The sequence below is a fragment of the Diospyros lotus genome, chromosome 5 (genome assembly GCF_014633365.1).
Source record: "Diospyros lotus cultivar Yz01 chromosome 5, ASM1463336v1, whole genome shotgun sequence".
Classification (NCBI taxonomy): domain Eukaryota; kingdom Viridiplantae; phylum Streptophyta; class Magnoliopsida; order Ericales; family Ebenaceae; genus Diospyros; species Diospyros lotus.
The window spans coordinates 32,664,647-32,688,563 of NC_068342.1; the positions used below are offsets into that span (position 1 = coordinate 32,664,647).

Sequence of the window (23,917 nt, forward strand, 5' to 3'; positions counted from 1 at the left end):
GCTCGTGATTGTATGTTAAAAAAAAAAAAATTATTGAATAGAAGGCATGACCTAAATTTAAAAAAATAACATAACCATATGTACTCTTTAGGTACGAACACTACGAAACTAGGGGCCGGCCGATCCCGGCCGTCGGGCGAAGGCTCATTGGGCGGAGGGAGCCGACGCGGCGATTGCACGCGTAGCGGATCCCCAGGCGATTATATACCCCCCCGCATCAACCAACGGATCATCAGCTAAGGAAAGGAAATAAATAAATGCGCGGCGAGGACGTAGGGTAGAGAGATAAGAACAATCCACGTCGGTCTGATGGTGCGCACTACGCCGTTAAACATTCTCAAAAACAAAACCCTCTCTCCAGTCTCCAGGTTACGAATGGAAACTGAAAAGTGGAAAGTGGAAACCTCTCCCCAGTCTGGAACTCAGATTATATATGCGTGAACCAAAATCATCTTTGTATGTATGTATGCATCGTAATGGGCAGTTAATATTATAATACAGTATATATTATATACACGTATGTGGGTTTTTTTTAACTTCAAATCTGCATCTCCCATGTATGTATATATATACTTGTAGCAATCCAGTTCACGTAGACCTCGTGCTCGGATCTTCGAAGCGCAATTTTTCTCGCTGATTTTCTGTCGTTTTCTCGGTGTTCAGTCAATGGCGATGGAGGATAGCGAGAGCTGTGGCAGCCGAGTGGTGGAATCGCCGGCGGCGAACTCGCGCCAGCGGAGGAGGAAGCTGGAGGTCTACAATGAGGTTCTCCGAAGGCTCAAGGAATCAAACAAACCGGAAGCGAGAGAGCCTGGTTTCGACGATGAATTGTGGGCGCATTTCAATCGCCTTCCTACTCGGTTCCTTTACCTTTACCCTATCCTAGTTCGCTTTCCGTATAATTTTGCACGACGTGTGTATGCATATTTTGTTATGATTTTATCTTGATGTGTATATTTGGTCGATTTTGAGCCTTTTCGTTGCCTACTTGCATGTAACTGTGTTTGTGTTTATTTGCTTACATTTTTCTGATTTCTGCTGTCAAGATCTTGAAATCTTGAATCTTCTTTGTATGAATTTTCTGATTTTTGCGTTAATTTTTTTTTTATTGTTCTTGTTTCTCGGCTAATAGTTTGCACAAGTTTTACTTCCAGAGACCTTATCCTTTTATCTATATTGAAGCAGATTGCAATGTAGCAAATGTAATATCTCTTGTCCTTGTTTCATGGCATGAATTATTGGAGATAACTTTCAACTTCATCAACCGCTCGCCTTTTGTCACACATGCATACACTGATTTCTGCTGTAATTGCAACTAGATATTTTTTCAACTTAATGGTAATTGGAAATAACAATATATAAGTAAAATATTTGCCTGTTTATGTTGGCGTTCTTTATCTCCTGATTGCAGATATGCACTTGATGTAAACGTGGAGAGGGCAGAAGATGTTCTTATGCATAAGCGCTTACTGCAATTGGCCCGTGATCCTGCTAATAGGCCTGTTTTTGAAATTCGGCTAGTGCAGGTAAGAAGACATGTTTTTTTTTTTTTTTTTTTCTAATATGATTAGCTCACTACCTAGGGCATGCCCCTAATGTCATCTCCTCCTGGACCACTCTACAGGAGTTGGTTGCATGGTGTCTAGATTTCATGCACTTGGTATGCTAGCCTTTTATGGCACTGGTGCTATGTTCTCTTAATGGGTTAACATATTAGAAATTAGAAAACAAATGTTAGCACTGACTTGATTGCCAACTATCCACTCGATATTGCATAGGAGTTGTCAATGCCACTGCATTCACAATTCACTACTGGAAGAAAGTGGCAACAACCTAGTTAATTGATGCAACACAAACTAATGTTTTTCTATTTGAGGAATGCGTTACAGTAGATGATATTGGGATTAGAGACGTTTTGGATAGAAAAAGGATAATAATGCTGTCCTGCAAGCCAATGCATGTGAAGCCTTATTCAGATTCTGAAGATTAAACTGCTAGATATAGACTTAAAATACACACACACAAAAAAAAGGTCAATAAAGAGAGAATTACATTAATATGTCTGGATCATTTGAGATAAACATCCAAACTATTAGAAGAGTTTTGCTCTCTTATTTAACTATGAAAAGAATAAAGATTACATTCTCATTCATCTCTTTATTCTTTGTCTGGCTGGACCTACCTCCATCCCTATTCCCTAGAAGAATTGTACCGAGTGGAAGCTCCATGTGTGGTTCTGTACTGGAGCCTTTCCGGCACCAGGGTCTAGCAAGTACCAACCAACAAAATGATTGGTTCTGGATAGGGTGTCCAGCCTACTATTGGCATCTTCAGGGTTTTGGGTGTCAGACTTGCATCCTAGAAAACATTTATTTCCTGAACAAATAATTGCATATATTGCTGCTCAAGAAATATATTGTACTTGTTGGTTTCACCATGTCAATTAAGTGATGGAATATAACTATATCAATTATCTTCATTCACCACCATCTCATGAAACTTCTCCATATGAAGATGGTGTTGAATCTTCATTTCATCATTACTCCGTCAGGGGATATTATCCATTGCCGTTCCCAAGCCCGGATAAAGGAGGAGGGTTGCATTAGGTAGCCGATAACCAACGTAAAACCTAGTCGGATTCAAATATGAATTCTAGATAAACTATCTGTTAGGGCGTAACTCACATAGAAGTCTAGAATTTATGTAGCCGATCTTACATGGTGGGATAAAGGCTAGATATGTTGTTATTGCTGCTCAAGAAAATGCGTGGATTGACTTAAGGTTAAATGAATAAAAGAGAACTGAAATGTAAATGAAAACTAGCAAACGTAGAAAGTTTACAATAAACATGAGTTCCAAAACTGATATAACAAATTAAACCAATGCTAACCCATGGTCAAACAGAAGACTTACAACCAAACAAGCAGTAACGAGGAAGGATTACTGGAATACTACTATATCAAAACTAATGTCTTGTAAACAGTTTTTTTGTCTTCTTGTCCTTTTTCATGCATGCCCCCTTTTTCTTAGCCTCTGCGTCCACAATGCCCATCCCTTTGTTATGCTAAAATCATTGTAATATTATACACCATAATATACTAATCTCAGAGGGTTTAACAACTGATTAGTTGAGCAAGCAGAACTGGGAAGACAGCAGCCTCTGTAAAAATTCCTTGAGAGCAGAGTACATATAAAATGTGTACAAATATCTCTATTAATATGCATAAATATATTTATATGATGTATATTTATATATCTGGAATGTAAAATTAATGTAACCAAACCCATATAGTGGGGTAAAAGGCTTGATATGTTGTTTTATATATCTATATATCTATATTTGCTTAAATATTGATTTTTAGAACATATCTTACCATAGTATTTGAATTTTTTTCTCACTAAATGTTTTTTTTTTTTTTTACTTGCAACAACAACCACAACACAAGCCTTAATCACACTAAGTGGAGTATTTTTCTTAGTTGTAAAGAAATTGTTCATAAATTCATTGGAAGACATGATATTGTATGTTTTAATTATGTAACAATAACATGTGATGCCTTAATCCACTAAGTGGGGTCAACTACATGAATTCTAGCTCCCCGTTCATTTCTATCCATGGCCATATATTAATTCTATTATAATACATTTGGAAATTTACTCATCATCAACTACACGTTAACCTAACCAACTTAGGGTTGGTGGCACAGTATTCATAATGTCAATTGACTTAAAAAATCACAATTGGCAATACAAATCTGTCCAAAAGAACATGTGGAAATTTACTATTTCTCATAAATAGAAACTACATAGAGCTTGAGGATGTGACTTTTGAATTTCTAGATTTGACCTGGATTTAAGCCCGAATTATGTTTTTAGACTTGGAGTGTGATTTATCCACCTACTTTGAAGGATTAGACAATGTTGGTACTGTATCACTTATTAGAATATTCTTTAGTATCCCAGATGTGGATGCAAGACTAATATGCCAAAATTTTTGTGACTTTTGTTTGATCACAGTTGTTATTTGAGCGGTATATGCATTGACTATTCTCTTTTATGATTTTGGGTCATCCATCTATTATCAGTTTCTGGAAACCTTTCTATAATTTTGTTTTTCTGTTCTGGAGCACTGCATTGGTCAGAATGAAACATAAGCCTTCCTTCTGTGATTTTCCACTGTGTTGGTTGATTTTTGTTGGAAGTTTTACTCTTATGGTTGGGGTAAGCTTTGTTGCCTGTTTGCATGCATTTTGGATATCATCCATGCAGGTTCCCCCTGTTTCTGATGGAAATACAGCTGATTCTGCTTGTTCAAGCTTTCCAACGAGTGAAGGTCCCCGAAGGTCTGATTTACCATTAAATTACAATATTTTTACTATTTATTTGCTGGATGTTGTTCCATTTTGCATGCGAGTGGGTTACATCAACTTATATGATAGTTCTTTCTTCTGTTTGGTTACATTTTTCTCAATGATAATGCTGATATTTATACGTCCATATGCTCTGGGTCAGCCTCCATCCGCCACCTGCCTTTGGTTCATCTCCAAACCTTGAAGCCCTTGCACTTGAAGCAAACAAATCTCAAGCTCAAGATAGGGATAGTGCTGTTTCCCATGTACAGAACCCCCGGTAATTACTGCTGAGATTCACTTAACATCACCTTTTTGTCCCAGATTTTGTTCCAAAACTTCTTTTATGCTTCCATACAAGTTCCAAAAATTATGCCTTTCTTGGAACTATTAAAAGATAATGTGGCATTGATGTTTATGTTCAATTAACTGTTAGAAGATGGTGAAGCATTGCCAATTTGTATTTGTGTTTGTTTTCATTTGTGCGGTTTTACTTTTTTTTTTTTATGTTATTTATCTATAGGTGAATGAAGTGCTTGTTACTTTTTTGAAGTCACTAATCAGTAATGAATGGATATCATGGTCTGTAGCATTATCTCACTAAACGTATATCTATATTATGCTTTTACTGGACTCGTGTCTCTTTAACCTTAAGCATCTGTTGCTCAAGAAAATTATTTCTGTTCGATATTTGGTTTATGTCAAAATTATTGCTTAGTTGATTGTCAGTTTGTTTTGAAAAATAGTAATTATTTTTATTTCTGAAACAAGCAAAAATTTTCTTGAACTTATATGCTGCACTGGAGATTAAGGCTTGTCATATATCGGCCATGAATAATAGATCTGAATGGAAAGTGGAAAATTTGTACTGTCAAAACCTTTAAAAGTGCTAACCCAACAACTCCAAGCTGCTTGTTTTATCGTAGGACATATTTTCCATACTAAAGCAACAACATACCAAGCTCTTATCCCACGATGTGGGGTTGACTACATGAAGTCTAGCTTCCTTTTCATTTATATTTATGATTTTTTCTTTTGTAAGGCCTATATTATTAATACAAACCTAGGTGTCTCCCACAGTTTTTTTCTTGATCTTCCTCTACCATTTTTTTCCAAATACTTAGTCCATTCTATCCACTCGCCTCATGAGAAGCCTCTATTGGTTTTCTCCTCCTGACCAAATCATCTTAACTGTGTTCACTAGGAGCCACTCTACCGTTATTATAGATATGCAGCCATACAAGAAAAGATAAAATTAAAAATGAGGTTATTCGTAATAAGGTAGGAATAGCGCCAATCGAGGAGAAGATGAGAGAGACTAGTCTAAGATGGTTTGGTCATATTAGAAGGAGACTAAGAGACGCTCCTATGAGGAGAGTTGATGAAATGGAACAATTAGTCAAAAAAAGAGGTAGAGGTAGACCCAAGAAAACTTTGAGAGAGACATTAAAGTTTGATATGAAGTGTATGGGCCTAAATGAAGATACGACAAAAGACAAAAATATATGAAAGTTTAGAATTCATGTAGCCGACCCCACATAGTGGGATAAAGGCTGGATATGTTGTTGTTGTTGTTGTTTTCTATGGCCACATATTCATCTTCTATGTAATGCTCATAATTTGCACATGTTGGCACTTTACTACCCAACATCTTGTTCCATTCAACAAAGTTGATATATATTTTTTCTTTATATAAACATAAAATTATGGTTGATTCCTTTGCATGATATTCTAAGACTTGAGGAAAAGGTTTTCAAGAAAGCAGGCAATTCTTGTAAAATAACATGCCAGATTTTTTATCAAAGTTGTTTTACTTGATCAAGAGAATGGAGAGAATTCATTTGAAATGTTAAATATGGAGGAGGGAAAATTTTTGTTGATCTCTCACTCTCTCCTAGTTGATCCTTACCTACTATATTTTTATTTAATATTTCCATTCTCTGATGCTTTGTTTGTCACAATCTGTAAAAGATCATATAAAGATAAAGAAATGAGTAATATCTACTCTTATACTTTATTCAAATAAATAGGTGTGATGACATGACTGAAGGTAGTTTCAGCTCCAAGTTCATGACATCTTAGAAAATTTATTTTATGAAAAATATTCTCCAAAGAAAAAAAGTCTTCCAGATATATATTCTCCAGTGAAGCAAGAAAACTGTGAATAATATATTCCGTACTTAGCAAGAATATGATTGAAGTGAGTTTAGTACCCTGTTACGAGTGTTCTATGTTTATGATTTCATCAATCACCAATGCTCTAGTCGATCCCTACAAATTTATTTCTTTCCCGTTTCTGACAGGTTTTTACAATATATTTATTGGTTTACATTCTATACCTTATTCTTTCATGTAACAATTTTGCAGGCCTTTGCATGAGATTACATTTTCAACAGATGACAAGCCAAAGCTCCTTAGTCAGGTGGTTGCATGTTTGCTGATTTTAGTTTAATTATATGTCTTGATATGAATATCAATTTGTCAGATTACTTTTATTAACTGGAAAAAACTTCGTCTGAGCCGCATTGTCATCCCGATTTGATGATTCAACCGATGCATGTTTTTTATGTTCATTAAAGCACTTGGGGATCAGATCAATATGAGCTCTTGATTCAATATTCCTGTTAAAGGTTGCAGTTGCAGCTTTTTTCAGTTAACTGGTCTTGTTCCATGCAAAACAACCAGAGTTCTTACTTCTTTTTTTCTTTCTTTTTTGGCGGATTCCAGGTTCTTGTCATTAGGATGAGACTTCAAAGTACATGTATTTCTAAACCAGCCTTTCTTATCATTACTTATCATTATTTCACAAAGAAGATAATTGGAGAATGTAATTATCTGTTTACATGCAATTATGAATTAAATGCAACAACAACAATGACAACCATGACATACCATGTGTTTATCCTACTATGAAGTCAACTACATGGATTCTAACTTCCTAATAATTTCTCTATCTATGACCTTATCTTCTGTGAGGCCTTTATAACTATTATTACACCAAAGTGTCTCCCACTCATATCTTCTATAGGAGTTACTTCGACATTATTGCAAATAAGAAATGACTTCATTTCTAATTTTACCTTATTAGAGCTATCGATGGGATTCAAGTAGAAAATCAGAGAGAAGATGGGAAGAATTGCAGGGAGAAAAGAAGAATAGAGGGAGAGAGAAGGATCGAGAGAGAGAGAGAGAGAGAGATTGGAGAAGGAATTCAGATTTCTTGTATTGATAATGCATGCATCAAATGAGCCGGATCAGTCTTGATATATTGGTCTTAGCCATGTGGATATAAGGCACAATGAGAGATTCTTTCTAGAAAGGGTTGGTTATAACCTTCTAGGTACACCCCTCCCACAACACTTTCCTACGTACACCCTTCGCAGCCTTAGGTACATGACAGTTCCCCACCCCCTAAAAACTTTCTTGTCCTCAAGAAATGTAGAGAAGTTGGATAGCTTGAGGGAATTGTTTGGGGAGGTTTGGAAAGTACTCCCAGGTATTGTTGTCCGAGTGGAGGTGAGACCATCGTACCAGCACTTGAGTTAGCAGAGCCCCTTGTTTGTAGATAATTCTCTTGTCAACTATGGCAGTTGGTTCCTCTCTAGGGTTGTTGTCTACAACAAAGGAAGGTAATATTGGGCTGACGTCTTGTGTGCCCACGGCCTTCGTAAGTAGGGACATGTGGAATACTGGGTGCAATTGGCACTCGTTTGGTAATTGGAGTTGGCATGCAACCTTTCCAAACCTGGCTATAATAGGGAAAGGCCATAAATTTTTGGGCTCAACTTAGATACTTGCCCTTGAGATAGAGCTTTATGGTGAGCGTGCTTTAGCTTTAAGTAAACTTATCTCTCTCATTGAACTCCCTCTCACTTCTCCAACATAAGTGATTTCAGTTCTTCAAACTTAAGCTGATAGGCATGCACCAATCCTTGCCTCAACTTGTTGAATTCTTCCACCACATCCATCATATTCTTTTCTCCAAACCTTCCGCACAAGTCCTCCACAAACTCCGCCCACTAGCCACCATTCCTATCTCGGTTTCACCTCTGAAACCACGCATCCTAGTATCATTATGGAAAGCAGAGGCCAATGTGACCTTCTGCTGCTTGGGAACATGGTAGATGATGAACATCTTCTCACCCACAACCTTGGATTCTGTTTGTCGAAGAGAGGAATCTCTAGTTTGGGCATCGAGAATCCAGGTTTATTGGGTGTAATTGACATTTCCTGTCTCCTTTCCACCACATTTTCTCCCACAGTCATTGGTTTTTCCACAATCTCTGAAGAACCCGTTGCCCGCTATATCGTTCCATTCCTAGGAAGGAGTGGGCTGACATTTCTCTAGGAGGGAATTCAGTGGATATCCTTACTTGGCTTTGGCTGATGAACATCATCATAAATTGCTGCATTTAGTCTTGCAACTGCCGGTTTTGATCGGCTTCTTCTCCACTGTTGATTCTATGGACTCCTCAAAGGTTCACATGCGGGTTTGTATTTCTTGCCACTATGGTTATCACCTGCTGCAACTGGGCTTCCATTTGCTTCATCTGGGTGCCATCTGCCATCGTTGAATTCATAGTTGAGGTCGTCGAAATTGAGTGGGTGGCTTCAATCACCTGATCTCGCCTTCAAGTTCCGAGGATTAATCCTCCGAGCTTAGAAACTCGCCCCCAGATAACTCATCGAGGAACGATGCTCTGATACCAGATTGTCAAAACTTTGCGTCTGACAATATATTCCTACTGAATCGATGGGATTCAAGTAGAAAATCAGAGAGAATATGGGAAGAATTGTAGGGAGAAAAGAAGAATAGAGAGAGAGAGAGAGAGAATCCAAATTTCTTGTATTGATAATGCATGCATCAAATGAGCTGGATCAGTCTTGATATACTGGTCTCAGCTATGTGGATACCTGGTACAATGAGAGATTCCTTCTAGAAAGGGTTGGTTATAACCTTCGAGGTACACCCCTCCCACAACACCTTCCTACGTACACCCTTCATAGCCTTAGGTATATGACATACCTTTTCTTGTATGGCTGCATATTCATCTTAGCATCTTCCTCTCTGTTATTATCATATTTTTTAAATGTTTAATGGTTTGTTACCCAACATTCTAGCCCATACAACAAAGCTGGCCTTATAGTTGTATCATAAAATTTTCGTTTTAGCTTTAATGAAATTTTACCATCACATAAAATGCTGGACTTGGATGTACTTTTCTATTTTAACCATCGTGCCTTAATTCAATTGGTAACATCTTCATTAATCTCCCCATCTTGTTGGGTAATCAATCCAAGATATCTGAATTAATCTTTTCTCGATATGGCTTGCTCTTGCAGTTTCACCATAACATCATCCACATGCATGTATATACTAAGCTTACATTCCATATGTTCGGTTTTCACCCTCCTTAACTTAAAATGTTTATATTATATAATGCTCCTCTGTATCTTGACCCCAATGTTCACAGCTTTTGTCTCATCCACTAACACAATGTCATCTGCAAATAGCATACACCACAACATCTCTACCTCAATATGTTTAGTGAGTATATCTATTACCTAGGGAAAATAGGTAAGAGTTTAATGTATATTCTTGATGTAATTCCATTGTAATTGGAAAAGTCTCAGTATTTCCTCCACATATTCTCACGCGTTTTTGCTTCAAGATACATGTCTTTAATAACTTCTCTCAAGACTTTGTCAACATCTTTTTCTAGATATTTATGCACCATATATAAATCTTTTTTTTTTTTTTATCTCTATACCTTTGCTTTAGGCGCCTTAGCAAATATATAGTTTCCATTGTTAACCTATCAGGCATGAAACCAAATTAGTTTTCCAACATTTTGGTTTCTCTTCTTGATTAGCTTGATTCCTCTATAATCTCCAACTTTGACCATCTCTTCTATTCTTGTAAATAGCTACTAAATTGCTTTTTCTCCACTTGCCTGGCATCCTTTTTGGTTTAAGGATCACATTAATAATTTCATTGACCAAAAAAGGCCCTATTCTCCTATGCATTTCAATTGCTTTACCGTTCAAATAATCTTTTTTTAATGCTTACTTTGTGTCATTTAGACATATATCTATAGAGCATGTAATTTCTATCTTCTTCAGATTTAATAAGGTGCGATGAACCAACGAGTGTTAGTTAAGTTGGGAGTCCTTGTTGGCCCCCAAATATCACTATGAACCAAATAAAATGTCTTTGAAGGCTTATATATATGAGTTGGATGTGAACTTTTGGTTTGTTTAGTTAGGATACACCGTTCACAATGAAAAGAATGGCTCCTTTTATTAATGAAGAAAGGAGGATACAGAACCTTGAGATAATTGAAACTAAGATGCTCTAAATGTTGGTGCCATAACATAATCTCAGAATCTGAAATAGTAGACAAGGAGGATCGAATATGTGACCTAGATCCAAGAGAAGGACCAAGCCTTGAGATTTGATAAAGACCTCCTTTCTCCTCGACATTGCCAATCATCTTTCCTAAAGATAGGTCCTAAAATTCACAATAAGAAGGGGGAAATGTCACCAAACAACTCGTCTTTTGTTAGTTTGTTTACTGAGAGTAAGTTACATTTTAAATCAAGTACATATAATACTGATTCCAGAATTAAGCTTGCCACATTGGCTGTCTCTTTCCCTCGAGCCATAGATGTAGTACCATCGACCATTGAGATAGTGCTAACAACACCTTGAGTGAACCGGTCATGCGATTTGAAGCACCTGTGTCTATTATCCAATAGTCTATAGGGAATTTAAATGAGATTAAGGAGTGTCTAGATATACATTGTTTAGCCAGGGACATTACTAGATTAGGATTTTCTGTGTTCTCGAGTTTGATCACCTTAGTTTGGCTCAACAATTGTTGTAAAACTTCCAATCGATCTGCCAATAAAGTTAGGTTAGTTGATTTTCCAATCTTAGCTTCTACCCCATAGGTTGCTCGATTCACCTTCCTCTGGTCTTTGGCTTCCAATTTGCTAGTTTTCCATGGATTTTCTAGCCAGTTTCCCTCGTGTGATATGGCTTATTGCAGTGGTCACACCATTGTTTATCTTTCTGGAACTCTCCTTTAGATGTGTTAGGAGTTTTCATCCTCGAAGAGACTAGGGCTGATGTTTGTGTGTATACATCAAAATTGGAAGTTCCTAATGAAGTTAACATTACCTTCTTCCTACTTTCTTCTTGCTTGACTTCTGGAAAAACTTCCCTTATTGATGGAAAGGTTTAGTTCTAAGTAATCGACCTCTAACTTCATCAAGATCAGAGTTAAGTCCATTTAGGAAGTCAAACACTCTCTCCTTTTGTATCATCTTGTCATACTTTCTTCCATCTGTAGAACGCTCCCAAGTGATTTCATAAAATAGGTCAATCTCCTGCCACAATTTTGTTTGAGTGTTGTAATATTTAGTAACATAATTAGTACCTTGCCTTGTTGTCCAAATGGTAGATCTAATATGAAAGCATTGAGTAGTGTTTTCCATGTCTGAATATATTTCTTGCACAACTTCCCTCATTTCCTAGGCTGTCTTGTAGAATGGGTAAGTTCTTCCAATCCTTGCCTCCATGGAATTAACCAACCCGAGCCATGACAATAGAGTTTTCTGCCTCCCAAATGCCATAGGTTGCTGAGCCTGTGTTAGGCTTAGGAGCTGTACCTGTCAAATAATCAACCTTTACTTTTCCTCGAACTACCAGCAAAACTAATTGGGACCATTCTCTAAAATTGGTTCCATTCAATTTATGCTAAGTAATCTGGAGGGAATGGCTGTCAAGAGCCATTGGAGTGGTTGGAACTTGTGCATTCCTAGTTGGAGGAGGTATGGTGGTAGATGCTTCACTAGCTGATTGAGTTTCAGCCATGATGTGTACCTAAAAGAGTCTACAAGTCGTAGGGAAGAAAGGAACGTCTGCCACAATAATGTGGTTCTGATACCATGAAAAATAAAAGGAATGTTGGAAACTTAATGAAACAAATGTACTCCCATACTTTTATTGATCCGAGAGATGCACTATATATACACATAACGCCCCTGAAAATTCTCATAAAATAAAGGAATAGATTACTATTGAAGAATCCATGGAATTATGGAATGGAATGAACGCTAAGCTAACTTTCTAAAATCAGCCCTAATCCTATCCTCCATATTTAGAAAGTTGTTCAATTTTAGAGATTTTGTAATTCTATTTTGTATCTCTTGTTTCCTTGTATAGCGTATAGTGCATCTTTCCATTCTTTGTAGCTTTCCAAAAGTGTAATTATCATCCCTATTAATAGGGAGTGTAATACCGTGCATAATAAGTTAGTGGCTTATTCTTGTTTTATTAAACCTATTTTCTACATGGTATCAGAGCCTAAAACCGCTGATTATTAGTGTGCCTTCATTGCCTCAATTTCTCCTCTTGTGAACCTTCGTTGCCACGATCTCTATAATGTTGGAGATTTCTGAAACCGCTTCTCCTATGTTAACAAAGGAAGCAATGCCTATTGAATAGACTATCGGTGGAGCTCCGATCAGCGAGCTATCGAGAATGCACCACTCCTACAAGCTGGATGGTGGAAACTATCTTTTGTGGTCCCAATTGGTGATGACTTTTCTAAAAGGTCGAGAGAAAATAGCCCATCTCATCGGACCAGCCCCTAAGGCGACAGATCCAAGCTTTACTGCCCGGGATGTGGAGGATTCGATGTTGATGTCCTGGTTGTGGAGTGTCATGCAAGATGCATCTGTTGTGTATGAAATTAAGACTAAAATCAATAGTACAAAGCAAGGGGCTCTAACTGTAACTGAATATTACAACCGAATGAATGGTTTTTGGCTGGAATTAGATCACTATCAGGATATAAAAATGGTGTGTAGTGAGGATGCCATTATCTTAACCTCTATGTTGGAGAGAGATAGAATCATGGAATTTTTGGCAGGTCTCAACCTTGAGTTTCATCAAGGGCTCAAATACTTAGCAGGGAAAATATTCCATCACTAAATGAGGTATTTTTTATAGTGATAAGTGAAGAACACAGAAGGGCAGCCATGTTTTCTAATCATGGCATGGAGGGATCGACTATGGTAACCAATAAGTTGTAGGGTACATGGATGAATCCTCTTGTGTTGAAACCTCTTAGCAAAATGGAGTTGCTGAGAGAAAGATGAGGCATCTCCTAAATGTTGTTAGGGCTCTCTTGCATCAACATTCAGTCCCTAAATCTTTTTGGGGTGAGGCAATGCTTTTTGCTACCTATTTGATCAATAGGGTTCCCTCAAGAGTTCTAGATCAACTTTCCCCATTTCAGTGTCTTTTTTCCTACTTCCCAGAAATTGATCTTCATACCTCCCTTCCTCTTAAGGTATTCAGGTGTGTAGCTTTTGTTCATGTCTCTAAACATTATAGGGATAAATTTGACCCCCGAGCCCTTGGATGTGTCTTTTTGGGGTATTCTCCACTCAAAAAGGGTACAAGTGCTACCACCCTCCTACTTGAAAGATTCTTGTGTCTAAGGATGTAACTTTTGTGGAGAATCAGTCCTTTTTCCAGTCTTCTAGTCCTAAGGGGGAGATTAAAGCTACTGATGATCATGATTTACCTATCATGGAAGTGTCTCAACCATGCCAGCCACATTTTTCTCCCAATTTCTCAACTTTACCTACTCCTAATAATCCAAAGACAGCAGAAATAGGAGACCTGCAACATCTCCTGATTCTCCACCCTCTGTTCAACCCATAATATCTCCTGTCAGGTTCAAGGGCTCACCATACGTTTACAAGAGGAAGGAACAACCCAATCCATGTGCTAAGCAGGGCCCATCATCTATCTCTCAGTCAGGTTTGGAACTCACTCAGCCCTTTGATGGTTCTCAACCCATTGATTGTTCTAATCCTATTCATTTTGATTTAGATATGCCTATTGCTATTAGAAAAGGGGTTAGGAGTTGCACACAACACCCTATTACCCAATTCATTTCCTATCATAGGTTGTCCCCAAATCACAAGAGTTTTCTAACCTCTCTTGATTCTAGAGCTATTCCTAAGACTGTAGAAGAGACTTTACAGGATCAGAATTGGGTACAAGCTATGCATGAGGAGATGAGGGCATTGGAGAAGAATCAAACTTGGGAAATGGTGCCTAAACCAAAGGGGGTTCAACCGGTAAGGTGCAGATGGGTGTTTAATGTGAAATATAATATTGATGGAACATTGGAAAGGTACAAAGCCCAATTGGTAGCTAAGGGCTACACTCAAACTTTTACGGTATGGATTATTTGGAAACTTTTGCACCCGTGGCTAAGATAACTACAGTGAGGATTCTACTCTCTTTGGCTAGCTGTTATGGTTGGGAATTGATGCAGCTAGATATTAAAAATGCCGTCCTGCATGGTGACCTAGAGGAGGAGGTTTTTATGGAACCCCTACTAGGATTGACTGATAGATTTGATGCAGGTTATGTTTGCAGATTAAAGAAAACCTCTTTATGGGCTAAAGCAATCTCCAAGAGGCTGGTTTGATCGGTTTTCAAGAGCTATGAAGGAAATGGGGTATTGGCAAAGTAGGGGGGATCACACTCTATTCATCAGGCATTCCAAGGTACTCTAATAGCCTTGCTTGTGCATGTAGATGACATAATTGTCACTAGAAATGACCGTGATGAACAAAAGTTACTAAAGGAGAATTTGGCCTATGTGTTTGACTTCAAAGACCTTGGCAGACTTAGGTACATCTTGGGGATAGAGGTTGCCTACTCTAAGGACGATATATTTCTTTCCCAAAGAAAATACACCATGGATCTGTTAGAAGAGACTGGGATGCTTGGTGGCAGAGCAGCTAGTACACCTTTGGAACCTAACCTGAAGTTAGGTCACAGTGATAGTCCAATGGTTAATTAGGAGAGATACCAAAGGTTAGTAGGTAGATTAATCTGCATATCTCACACCTAGCTTGACGTAGCATTCGCTTCCAGCCTGGTGAGTCAATTCATGTATTATCCTACTAAAAAACACATGCTAGCTGTTAGAAGAATTATGTGTTATCTCAAATCAACTTTGGGAAATGGTCTATTATTCAAATCAGGGAAGGAACTGCAAATCCTAGGCTACACTGATGTTGATTATGGAGGCTCCCTTATGGATAAAAGGTCCACTACAGGTTATTGTGTGTTTTTTGGAGAAAATTTGATGTCTTGGAGAAGCAAAAAACATTTATATCAATGGTCCCATGCAATTACTTTGTGACAATCAATTAGTAATCAGCATTGCACATAATCCAGTGCAACATGATCACACTAAACATGTTGAGATTTATCGTTATTTTATCAAGGAAAAGATAGAAGCTAAAGTGATTTGCCATACCTTTTGTCTCTTCTGAAAATCAATCAGCTAATTTACTAACAAAAGGATTGCCTATCAAAAGATTTGAAGAACTTACAAGCAAGGTGGGAATGATGGATATTCATTCACCAGCGTAAGGGGGAGTGTTGAAGAATCCACAGAATTATGGGAATTATGGAATGGAATGAATGCTAAGCCAGCTTTCTAAAATCAGCCCTAGTCCTATCCTCCATATTTAGAAAGCTGTTCAGTTTTAGACATTTCCTAATTCTGTTTTGTATCTCTTGTTTCCTTGTACAGTGCATAGTACATCTTTCCATTCTTTGTAGCTTTCCTAAAGTGTAATTCTCATCCCTATTAATAGGGAGTGTAATACCGTGCATAATCAAGAAAGTTAGTGGCTTATTCTTGTTTTATTAAGCCTATTTTCTACAATTACAACAATTTAGATAACAACATATTCCAGATTAGATTTCATTTGAACTAGGACTTACTCATCTGGTTTTGGAACAGCTTTATCCTTCCTTTCCTTTATCTTCTTAGTTCGAACTTTTCCGATCATTTCTCATATTAACCTCATCTCCTTATCTCCTTATCTACCCATTTCCAGATTGAAATTATTTCTCCTTTTTCCTTTGTCTTCTCCAACAAGGATTGTAAATTTATATTGGGTGAATGCAAAATGCAAAAGAAAAAATGAGATAAAATGAAGCCTGAGAATTAAATGTGGGATTTAAAACAAACCATTTCAAAGAAAAAGTGCGACAAAAGGGAGTGAACTGAAGAAAGAGAGGCTAACTAAATGTGGAGTGCAATGGCTATTGCTATTTGAAATATGGGAAAAATGGTTCTAGGAGTGACAAAGGGCAAAGTCCATTAAAGTGAAATCTACTTCTCAAAAAGAGGTAGATGAGTTATTACTGTTTTGAATTTAACTGTGTAACTTATCAAGAAAAAAAGTGTGTTTATACAGCTTCAAAATTCAAAACAAGTTTTTCAATTTTGGACTGACAACGTCTCCCAGCTGACTTATCCTGTGTTTATGGTTGGCTGTGATTATGCATGCATGAGTGTGCTCAGGTGGTGGCATGGTCAAATAGTGGTGAATATGTTGCTCCTTCAAAGTAGTGGATTTTAGCCTATGATAAAATTTCAGATCCCAGCTTATTGGCGCAGGGCTTTCATTTTATTAATTTGAATAATTTTCGTGATTTCAATTATTTAATTATTTTAGGGCTTATTTTACTATTTTGTAGGAAGATTTAATTTATTTTAGGGCATTTGTACTAGATTAGGGGTTTTAATGTGAGAGAGATGTCAAGGATTTATTTTCTGTATAAGTTTAAGTTCTTCTAGAAGGATATGTTTCTAGAAGGCTGACCGGTTTCTGTTTTAACTGTCATTTAGGGGCAGTCAGTCAGGTTAGCTATTCCCGCCTCTATGGTCTATAAATAGGGGTTGGAAGGTAGGCTTTGGGATTAGCTTTCATTGTGATTTTATACTATCTTGTGCGAGTATGTACTATGTGTGAAAGAGGGTATATTTTTCAGGAATCAACTCTGTATAACTTTCAGATTTTATGGACTGTGAGAGAGTTGGGTGTAAGAAGCACATGTAATCGTGTATCATTCAAAGATAGTGGAGAAAGCAAAGGGAAAAGCCATTCTGGAGGTAGGTCTCATTTGAGACTGAACCAGGATAAGTTTTTGTGTTCTTTACTGTTCTTGATTCAATTCTTGTATTTTTCCGTTTCACTTTTATACTGTGAGATTGAGAGATTGTTTCGGATGTGTTTTGAGGGTTGAGTGATCATACTAAGAGGAGAGATCTATGCTAACAATAGTATTTAGGATTCCTATTTTGTCTTTGACTTAGCTCTCTACTTTTCCTTTCTTAATTAAGATTCCATTATCTCTTAGAATAGGGACCATAAAACCCTCTATAAATAGGCCTTGAGTCTATTTTATGAAGTTAATAACATAACTTTATTCCATACAATTGAAAGAGTTTTCTCTGGTTCTTGTGCCTCTGTGCTTGTGTTAGGATTAACAATTGCTTTTCCTTTGTTTATCACGCTATTTGCTGCGTCAATTTTGTATAAAGGATATGGAGCACGTTCTTTGAAAGAAAGAATTCTATTTGTTTATATGATAGTGCTCCTACCTCACTGTCACTGACTTGTAGAAAATCTCCATTTGTTTATATGATAGTGCTCCTACCTCGCTGTCACTGACTTTAGAAAATCTGCAGTTGACTGCTTTGCTAGCTGAGGTTGGGTTGAACATCCAGGAAGCACATGCCTTTTCTACAGTAGATGGGTACTCCTTGGATGTGTTTGTTGTTGATGGTTGGCCTTATGAGGTATTTTCTATTCATTCTTGTCAAATTATGTACGAAAGGACTTGTGGACTTATGACCAATAGATCTGGCTAACTGTTATGCATTGTTATTTCGATTCTACTTGTACTTTTCTTTTTTTTCAGAAAATGAATTATCATGATCTTTGAACTTATATGTTGATTTTTGCATCACCAGTGCAAAAATGCTTAATTGTTTATTTGCTTTTTCTTCAAAGTTTTGTACTTCTAATTGTCCTTTTCTGAAACCACCAATTTTAGTCACTTAATTGATTTTGTAAGTACTGAGTCAATGGTTTAGTTTAATCATTTGTGAAACTCAAGCAAATCTGAAACATGTGCGAAAAAATTCTAATTAGAATGCTCGACTTGATATTCTTATCCTTCTATTTCAGTTGGATAGAGTTGTTTTATCTGTTTGTTGTTGATTTTCAGGAAACTGAGCAGCTCCAGAATGCATTAGAAAAGGAAGTGTTTAAGATTGAGGTACTTAACTGCCCACCCTTGTACAATATTATCTGTAATGTGAGTGTGAGATACCTGGAACTTTTATTGTGTCACAAAGCATTAGTAACCGATACATACTTATTTTCTATTTCTTCCCAGTCAATCCTATAATATTCAGTGGTCAGTATATTTTGTTTTGGGTATGAATTCTTAGCTTGTTTTAGTTATCCTGCTGTTTGTGATGGGAATTCTTTCTGAAGCTGTGTTTTGATTTGTTTATGTGAAATTTGTCATTTTGTTGGGACCATTTATCATTTCTTAGAGTTAATTAAATAATTGGGTATATTGCACCCTGACCCCTTGTGGGTTGGGCCATTTGCATGGGGAGCCCCATGGTTTAAAAATGTCTTTGGAGGTGCCTGTGGGTTTTTTTTTGCTCGGACACCCCCTCCAGTTCTATAGACATTACTTAAACAAGAATTATGTCTAATTAACTAAATTAACCCTGATCAAATTATATTAAATTAAATTTAACCAAAATTCAAAAAATAAATTAACAATAATCAGTACAATTTAATTAGGGTTAATTAACTTAATTTGATTAATTAGTGTTTAATTAACGACATTAGTAAGGCAAAGAGTGTCTGAGCCAAAAAAGAAGAAATCACAGGAATATTCAGAGACATTTTTAAGCCACTAGGGGGCTCTGTGGAAATGGCTTAAACCACAAGGTTTTGAGGACAGTTTAGTAGTTTACCCTAAGTAATTCATATGCTTATGTAATCTTGAGGCTGGAGATTATGTGCTCCTCTATGTTTTTGTCATAACTGTGACTTCGGTAGTATTGATAGGAAATTGCTGGAAGACTGTAGATTAATAGTTAAACTATTTAATCTTTATTTCTTGAGTTCTGAAACTTTGGAGCTCAGTTTACCAGTGGCATTAGTTGTTGCATAAATCATGATAGAATGTTCTTCAATACACACTACTTGATCCAATGTTCCTCCAGCAAATCCTTTTTTCTTCTTCTTTATATATATATATATATATATATATATTCTGTTGTGATAAGAAAATTGTAAGAAATGCTAAACCAACATTTGTAGAAGCAAATCATTTGTTGAGCTGAAGTTAAACTTTGAAGCTCAAATGCCAAATTCAGTGTTTCTTTAAATGGGCAATAGAACGAGATAAGCTGCTTTGGTTCACCTTACCATTTACTATATGATATTTAGCATTTTATTAGTGGTGTAACTTAATGAGTTCATCTTGGTTGACAGAATAAAAGAACATTCTGTATTTTGGCTTGAACTGCAATTATATAGAACTGAATGAAGAAAGGGGATTTATTTAACCCAGAGAAAGTAGTTGGACCAATGCTTAAAGTGTTAACTAAGTTGTGTATTTTCAGCTCATTGTGACTAATACGTTTACAGCTCTAAAATTTTTGGTTCATCTTATGTGCTTAAGCATTTACTTTAACCATTGCTTGGTTCATGGGAAATAAGCTATGCAAGAACATCTTTTTCTCAGAAAACCTTTGTCAGCGGGAAATTATTTTTCCTGATTCCATTTTTGTTTGGTGCTGAACCCCATATCTTGATTGAAATATTTCTACACCCAGTTTAGTTTAATATATAGGGGTAAAATAGTTTTTGTATCTTTTATGTTAATTATGGTCTTCTAGGGATCATGGTCACAATGGAGGGAGGTAAGGGGATTGAACTTAATTGAGAACACAGCACATAAGATTGGATGGAGAGAGAAGTTGATAGAGACTGGGCTTTCTAATTATCTCATTGGAAACAACTTCATGACTAAAATCTAGGATGCTGTTTCCAATATTTTCTGGGTCTTCTGGATATTATCCCAAATGATCAAACGAGAATTTGGTCTTTTGTTCAATTTTTCTTGACTAAGCCTTTCCCTGACCACTTGAGATAGCTACATGAATCTTCTTTCTTGCTTCTGTAATTTGACTTTTTTAAGTTATTCTATCTACTATTTTCTGGTAAAGTAACATAAGCAACCTCACAAACTTAATTTATGTTTTGACTGAATATATATTGGTATGCTATATGGAATTGGCTTTCTTTTACTCGGTATGTTTTGCTATTGAAATATGCCAAAATTTTACTGCTTTTACTACATTGTGTGTTGAATGATTCTTACTTGTGTATTGTAAGTTCTGCAGAATCATTCTTGGCTAAACCATCGTCTTCCATCTTCTACATCTGGGAAGGAGGAGACGGGAATCAAAGGTGAACCTGATCATTTGACAATACCAACTGATGGGACTGATGTATGGGAAATTGATCCCAAACTTCTGAATTTTGGGACTAAAATAGCATCTGGATCATATGGTGATCTGTAAGTTTGGCATATGTTTATTGGTTGTTCTCTTGTGATTTGAGTCTTCCATTAACCAAAACTTTATTTATGCAGATACAAAGGTACATACTGTAGTCAGGAAGTGGCTATCAAAGTCCTTAAGCCTGAGCGTGTGGATTCAGACTTACAGAAAGAGTTTGCCCAAGAAGTTTTTATTTTGAGGTTTGAGAAATTCTTACTTTTTGAAAGAGTTGGGTTTGGTATTGTACTTATTCTGTTTTGCACTCCTATTTTAAAAATATTTTATCTGAAAGAAGGATTAAAGAAAAGGTTTCTCAAACACTTTTTGCAGCTACCGATCATGTCTATGACAAGATTATGCCAGTTTTGGGTTATACGTCTTTTCTTATAGACCTGATTTATTTCATGAATAATTTTGACTGATCTGGTTATAATTGTTATGGCCAGAATTAATTCTCATTGTGTGTTATTTCCCTTCAGGATGTAACCTAATCAACATCTCAAGCACTTGGCACACTTGAATATATTCATGAAAGAACTTACATTTAAATTTCCTAAATCATTTCCAATATAAAAGGGTCTTTGGAGCAATGATGATTGTAGCTCCATTGTGACTTTGGGATATTGGTTCAAACCCAGTGTTATGACCATTTCGTACCAGAAGAATCTGGTACAAGTTCTTCCCTTTTCTGTTCTGATTCCAGTTGATAGTGAGTGGTACTGGAGGGTATTAACCACTATCATGTATTAACCACTATCATCTGGTATTGAAGTGTACTGGCACACTTCCGGTTCCATTTCTGCTCTCAAAATATTTTGAAGCTCTCTCTGCTTTCTTCTCAGTTCTTTTAGCTCCACATTCTAAATTCATAGAAATATAAGAAGCATGAGACTAAGTTGGATATTATTTATATTTTTGGCATTCACAATCTTCACTAAGATCACGTATGAGGATACTACTTAAATGTACTTTCACCTTGTTTTGGCACATTAGAAAAGAGAAAGTTCCCAACTTCATAATCAGTCGTCAAATACAATCAAGTTGTGATGTAAGGCCTGGTTACTTGGTATCTCTTTTCATTTGATTGTAAAATGGAGCTACAATGTATCATATATTATGCTATCTAGAGTATTATCAATTGACTTTGTGTCTCATTATATGGTATTTCCAAAGCAAATTCATGATTTTCTTATATTAGACTGCCCAGCAAGGTCAAAATTTGACATGATTTATGGTTTCATGATAATGTGCCTTTCCTTTTCTTTGTGGTTACATTACAATACAAAGAGAAACTTCCTAATTTCATTGTCAGTCATCAAAAACCATCAAGATATGATGTGAGGCCTGGTCACTGAGTCTCTTTTCATGCTATTATTATTATACAAAGTGGAACTGTCAAGTATCACATATTATACTAATCTAACATAGTAACAATTCACTTCATGTGTTAGCAGATCGAGTCCACAGGTGATTAGCTAGATCAAAAGCTAATCTCTTCAAAGACTTCCGTCCCTACCGAACTATGTTGAAACTAGGGCCCGTTAGAGGGAATCCTTTGATCTCTTGCACATGCTGTAAAATTATTCCTATTGCTTTCTAATCAACTGCAAGAGAATATTTATAATCAAACCCTAAAAGACTCCTACTAGGAGACAAATAGCAACTAACTGTAGTCTCATAATCCAACAGGAAAACAAAGACTCCTAAAAGTAATTAGAAACTGACTAATTAAGAATAGAAATAATCTTAATCTAGTCAAAATAGGAATAGAAATAACCCTATTCAGTCTTGGGTTTATTCCTGCACTTATAAATTTGGTAAATTAGAGGTTGAGTAGTTTCGCCCCTAACATTGTGTCTCATTCTATGCTATTCCTGAAGAAAGTTCACGATATTTTTTCTATTGTGCTGCCTGATAAGGTCAAAATATGATGATATATTTCTTTTTACAGTTATGGTGTTACATTGCCTGTCAAAAGAATCTATGATGTCATGTCCTAGAGCACTAGTTGTATGTAATGCTTTATTTTTCCTTGCCAAATGTGGCAAAGTTTATGCCTTTTTGTGTATTATATGTGCAGATTGGTTTTATATATTTTCATATGAATTTTTTCTTCATTCCCCCTGGACCCACGTGCTGATCCACGTATCATCCTTACCTTAATATTGGGGGATGTCATGTCACTTGGTTCAGTTACTCTAGGTCTTTAAGTCATTCCTCTTTGGCAATTGCAGGAAAGTTCGCCACAAGAATGTTGTACAATTCATAGGCGCATGCACTAAACCTCCAAGCTTATGCATTGTTACAGGTATTCCTAATAAGCATATGAATGCCTCTGTAAATTATACAATCTAAAGCTTGGAGCTTGGGATTTTCTCCCTTTTACCTCTTTGGAATCTTTTGTTGTTGTCAACTCACAGTTAAGTACTTTTTTTTCCCCATAAATTCAATTTTCCTTTGTGCAGAATATATGTCTGGTGGAAGTGTGTATGACTATCTCCACAAACAGAAGGGTACTTTTAAATTACCATCTTTGCTAAGAGTAGCTATTGATGTATCAAAGGGTATGAACTACCTACACCAGAATAATATAATTCACAGAGATTTGAAGGCTGCCAATCTTCTGATGGATGAGAATGAAGTAAGATGCTTTATTTTTCTCTATCTTCAGTAATCGGTCTCATTAAATATTCCGTTTTTTCAACAAATTCCCCTACCAAAAAACAAGGATGAAAAAAAAAAATCCAAAACAAGAACAAAAGCAGAAGTTGGTAATAGCTTCTTAATTATTTTTTTATCCTGGTTACATCTAAGTTTGTAGTGATGTTTTAGATGGTCAACATCTATGTGCTAATGATTCTTGTGCTATACATAATTCATTGTATGAATTGAGGAAACAACAAAATATTTATCTAGATAGCTCATTGACATGTCAGTTATCTACAGTTTCTATATTTGTATAATTTATGGTGGCTGAACTCGAGAATTTTTTGAATTTATTATTTATTCTTGCAACTGGTGTATAGTTTTTGTTATTGTATAATAATAAGGATGAGTTCAAAATCTCATGGTATA

At 36.3% G+C, this 23,917-nt stretch overlaps 1 protein-coding gene across 12 annotated transcripts in view; it reads left to right on the forward strand.

The window, feature by feature from the left end:
• The first annotated feature begins 274 nt into the window (after positions 1-274).
• Positions 275-23,917, forward strand: part of LOC127801362 (serine/threonine-protein kinase STY46-like) — a 54,030-nt gene continuing 30,387 nt past the window's right edge. For 4 of the 12 annotated variants that reach the window (XR_008023025.1, XM_052336384.1, XM_052336383.1 and 1 more), the window contains exons 1-12: positions 282-460; positions 580-860; positions 1,412-1,526; positions 4,270-4,343; positions 4,513-4,629; positions 6,717-6,771; positions 17,936-18,046; positions 18,478-18,528; positions 20,684-20,859; positions 20,935-21,042; positions 23,077-23,150; positions 23,308-23,483. Coding sequence is in view for 10 of the 12 variants with exons in the window: in XM_052336384.1 (XP_052192344.1) it covers positions 434-460; positions 580-860; positions 1,412-1,526; positions 4,270-4,343; positions 4,513-4,629; positions 6,717-6,771; positions 17,936-18,046; positions 18,478-18,528; positions 20,684-20,859; positions 20,935-21,042; positions 23,077-23,150; positions 23,308-23,483 (1,365 nt within the window). In the remaining 2 variants the exon portion in view is untranslated. Of the gene's footprint in view, positions 558-579; positions 861-1,411; positions 1,527-4,269; positions 4,344-4,512; positions 4,630-6,716; positions 6,772-17,935; positions 18,047-18,477; positions 18,529-20,683; positions 20,860-20,934; positions 21,043-23,076; positions 23,151-23,307; positions 23,484-23,917 lie in introns of all 12 variants that reach the window. The other 8 variants (XR_008023024.1, XM_052336380.1, XM_052336385.1 and 5 more) reach the window with 7 other exon arrangements.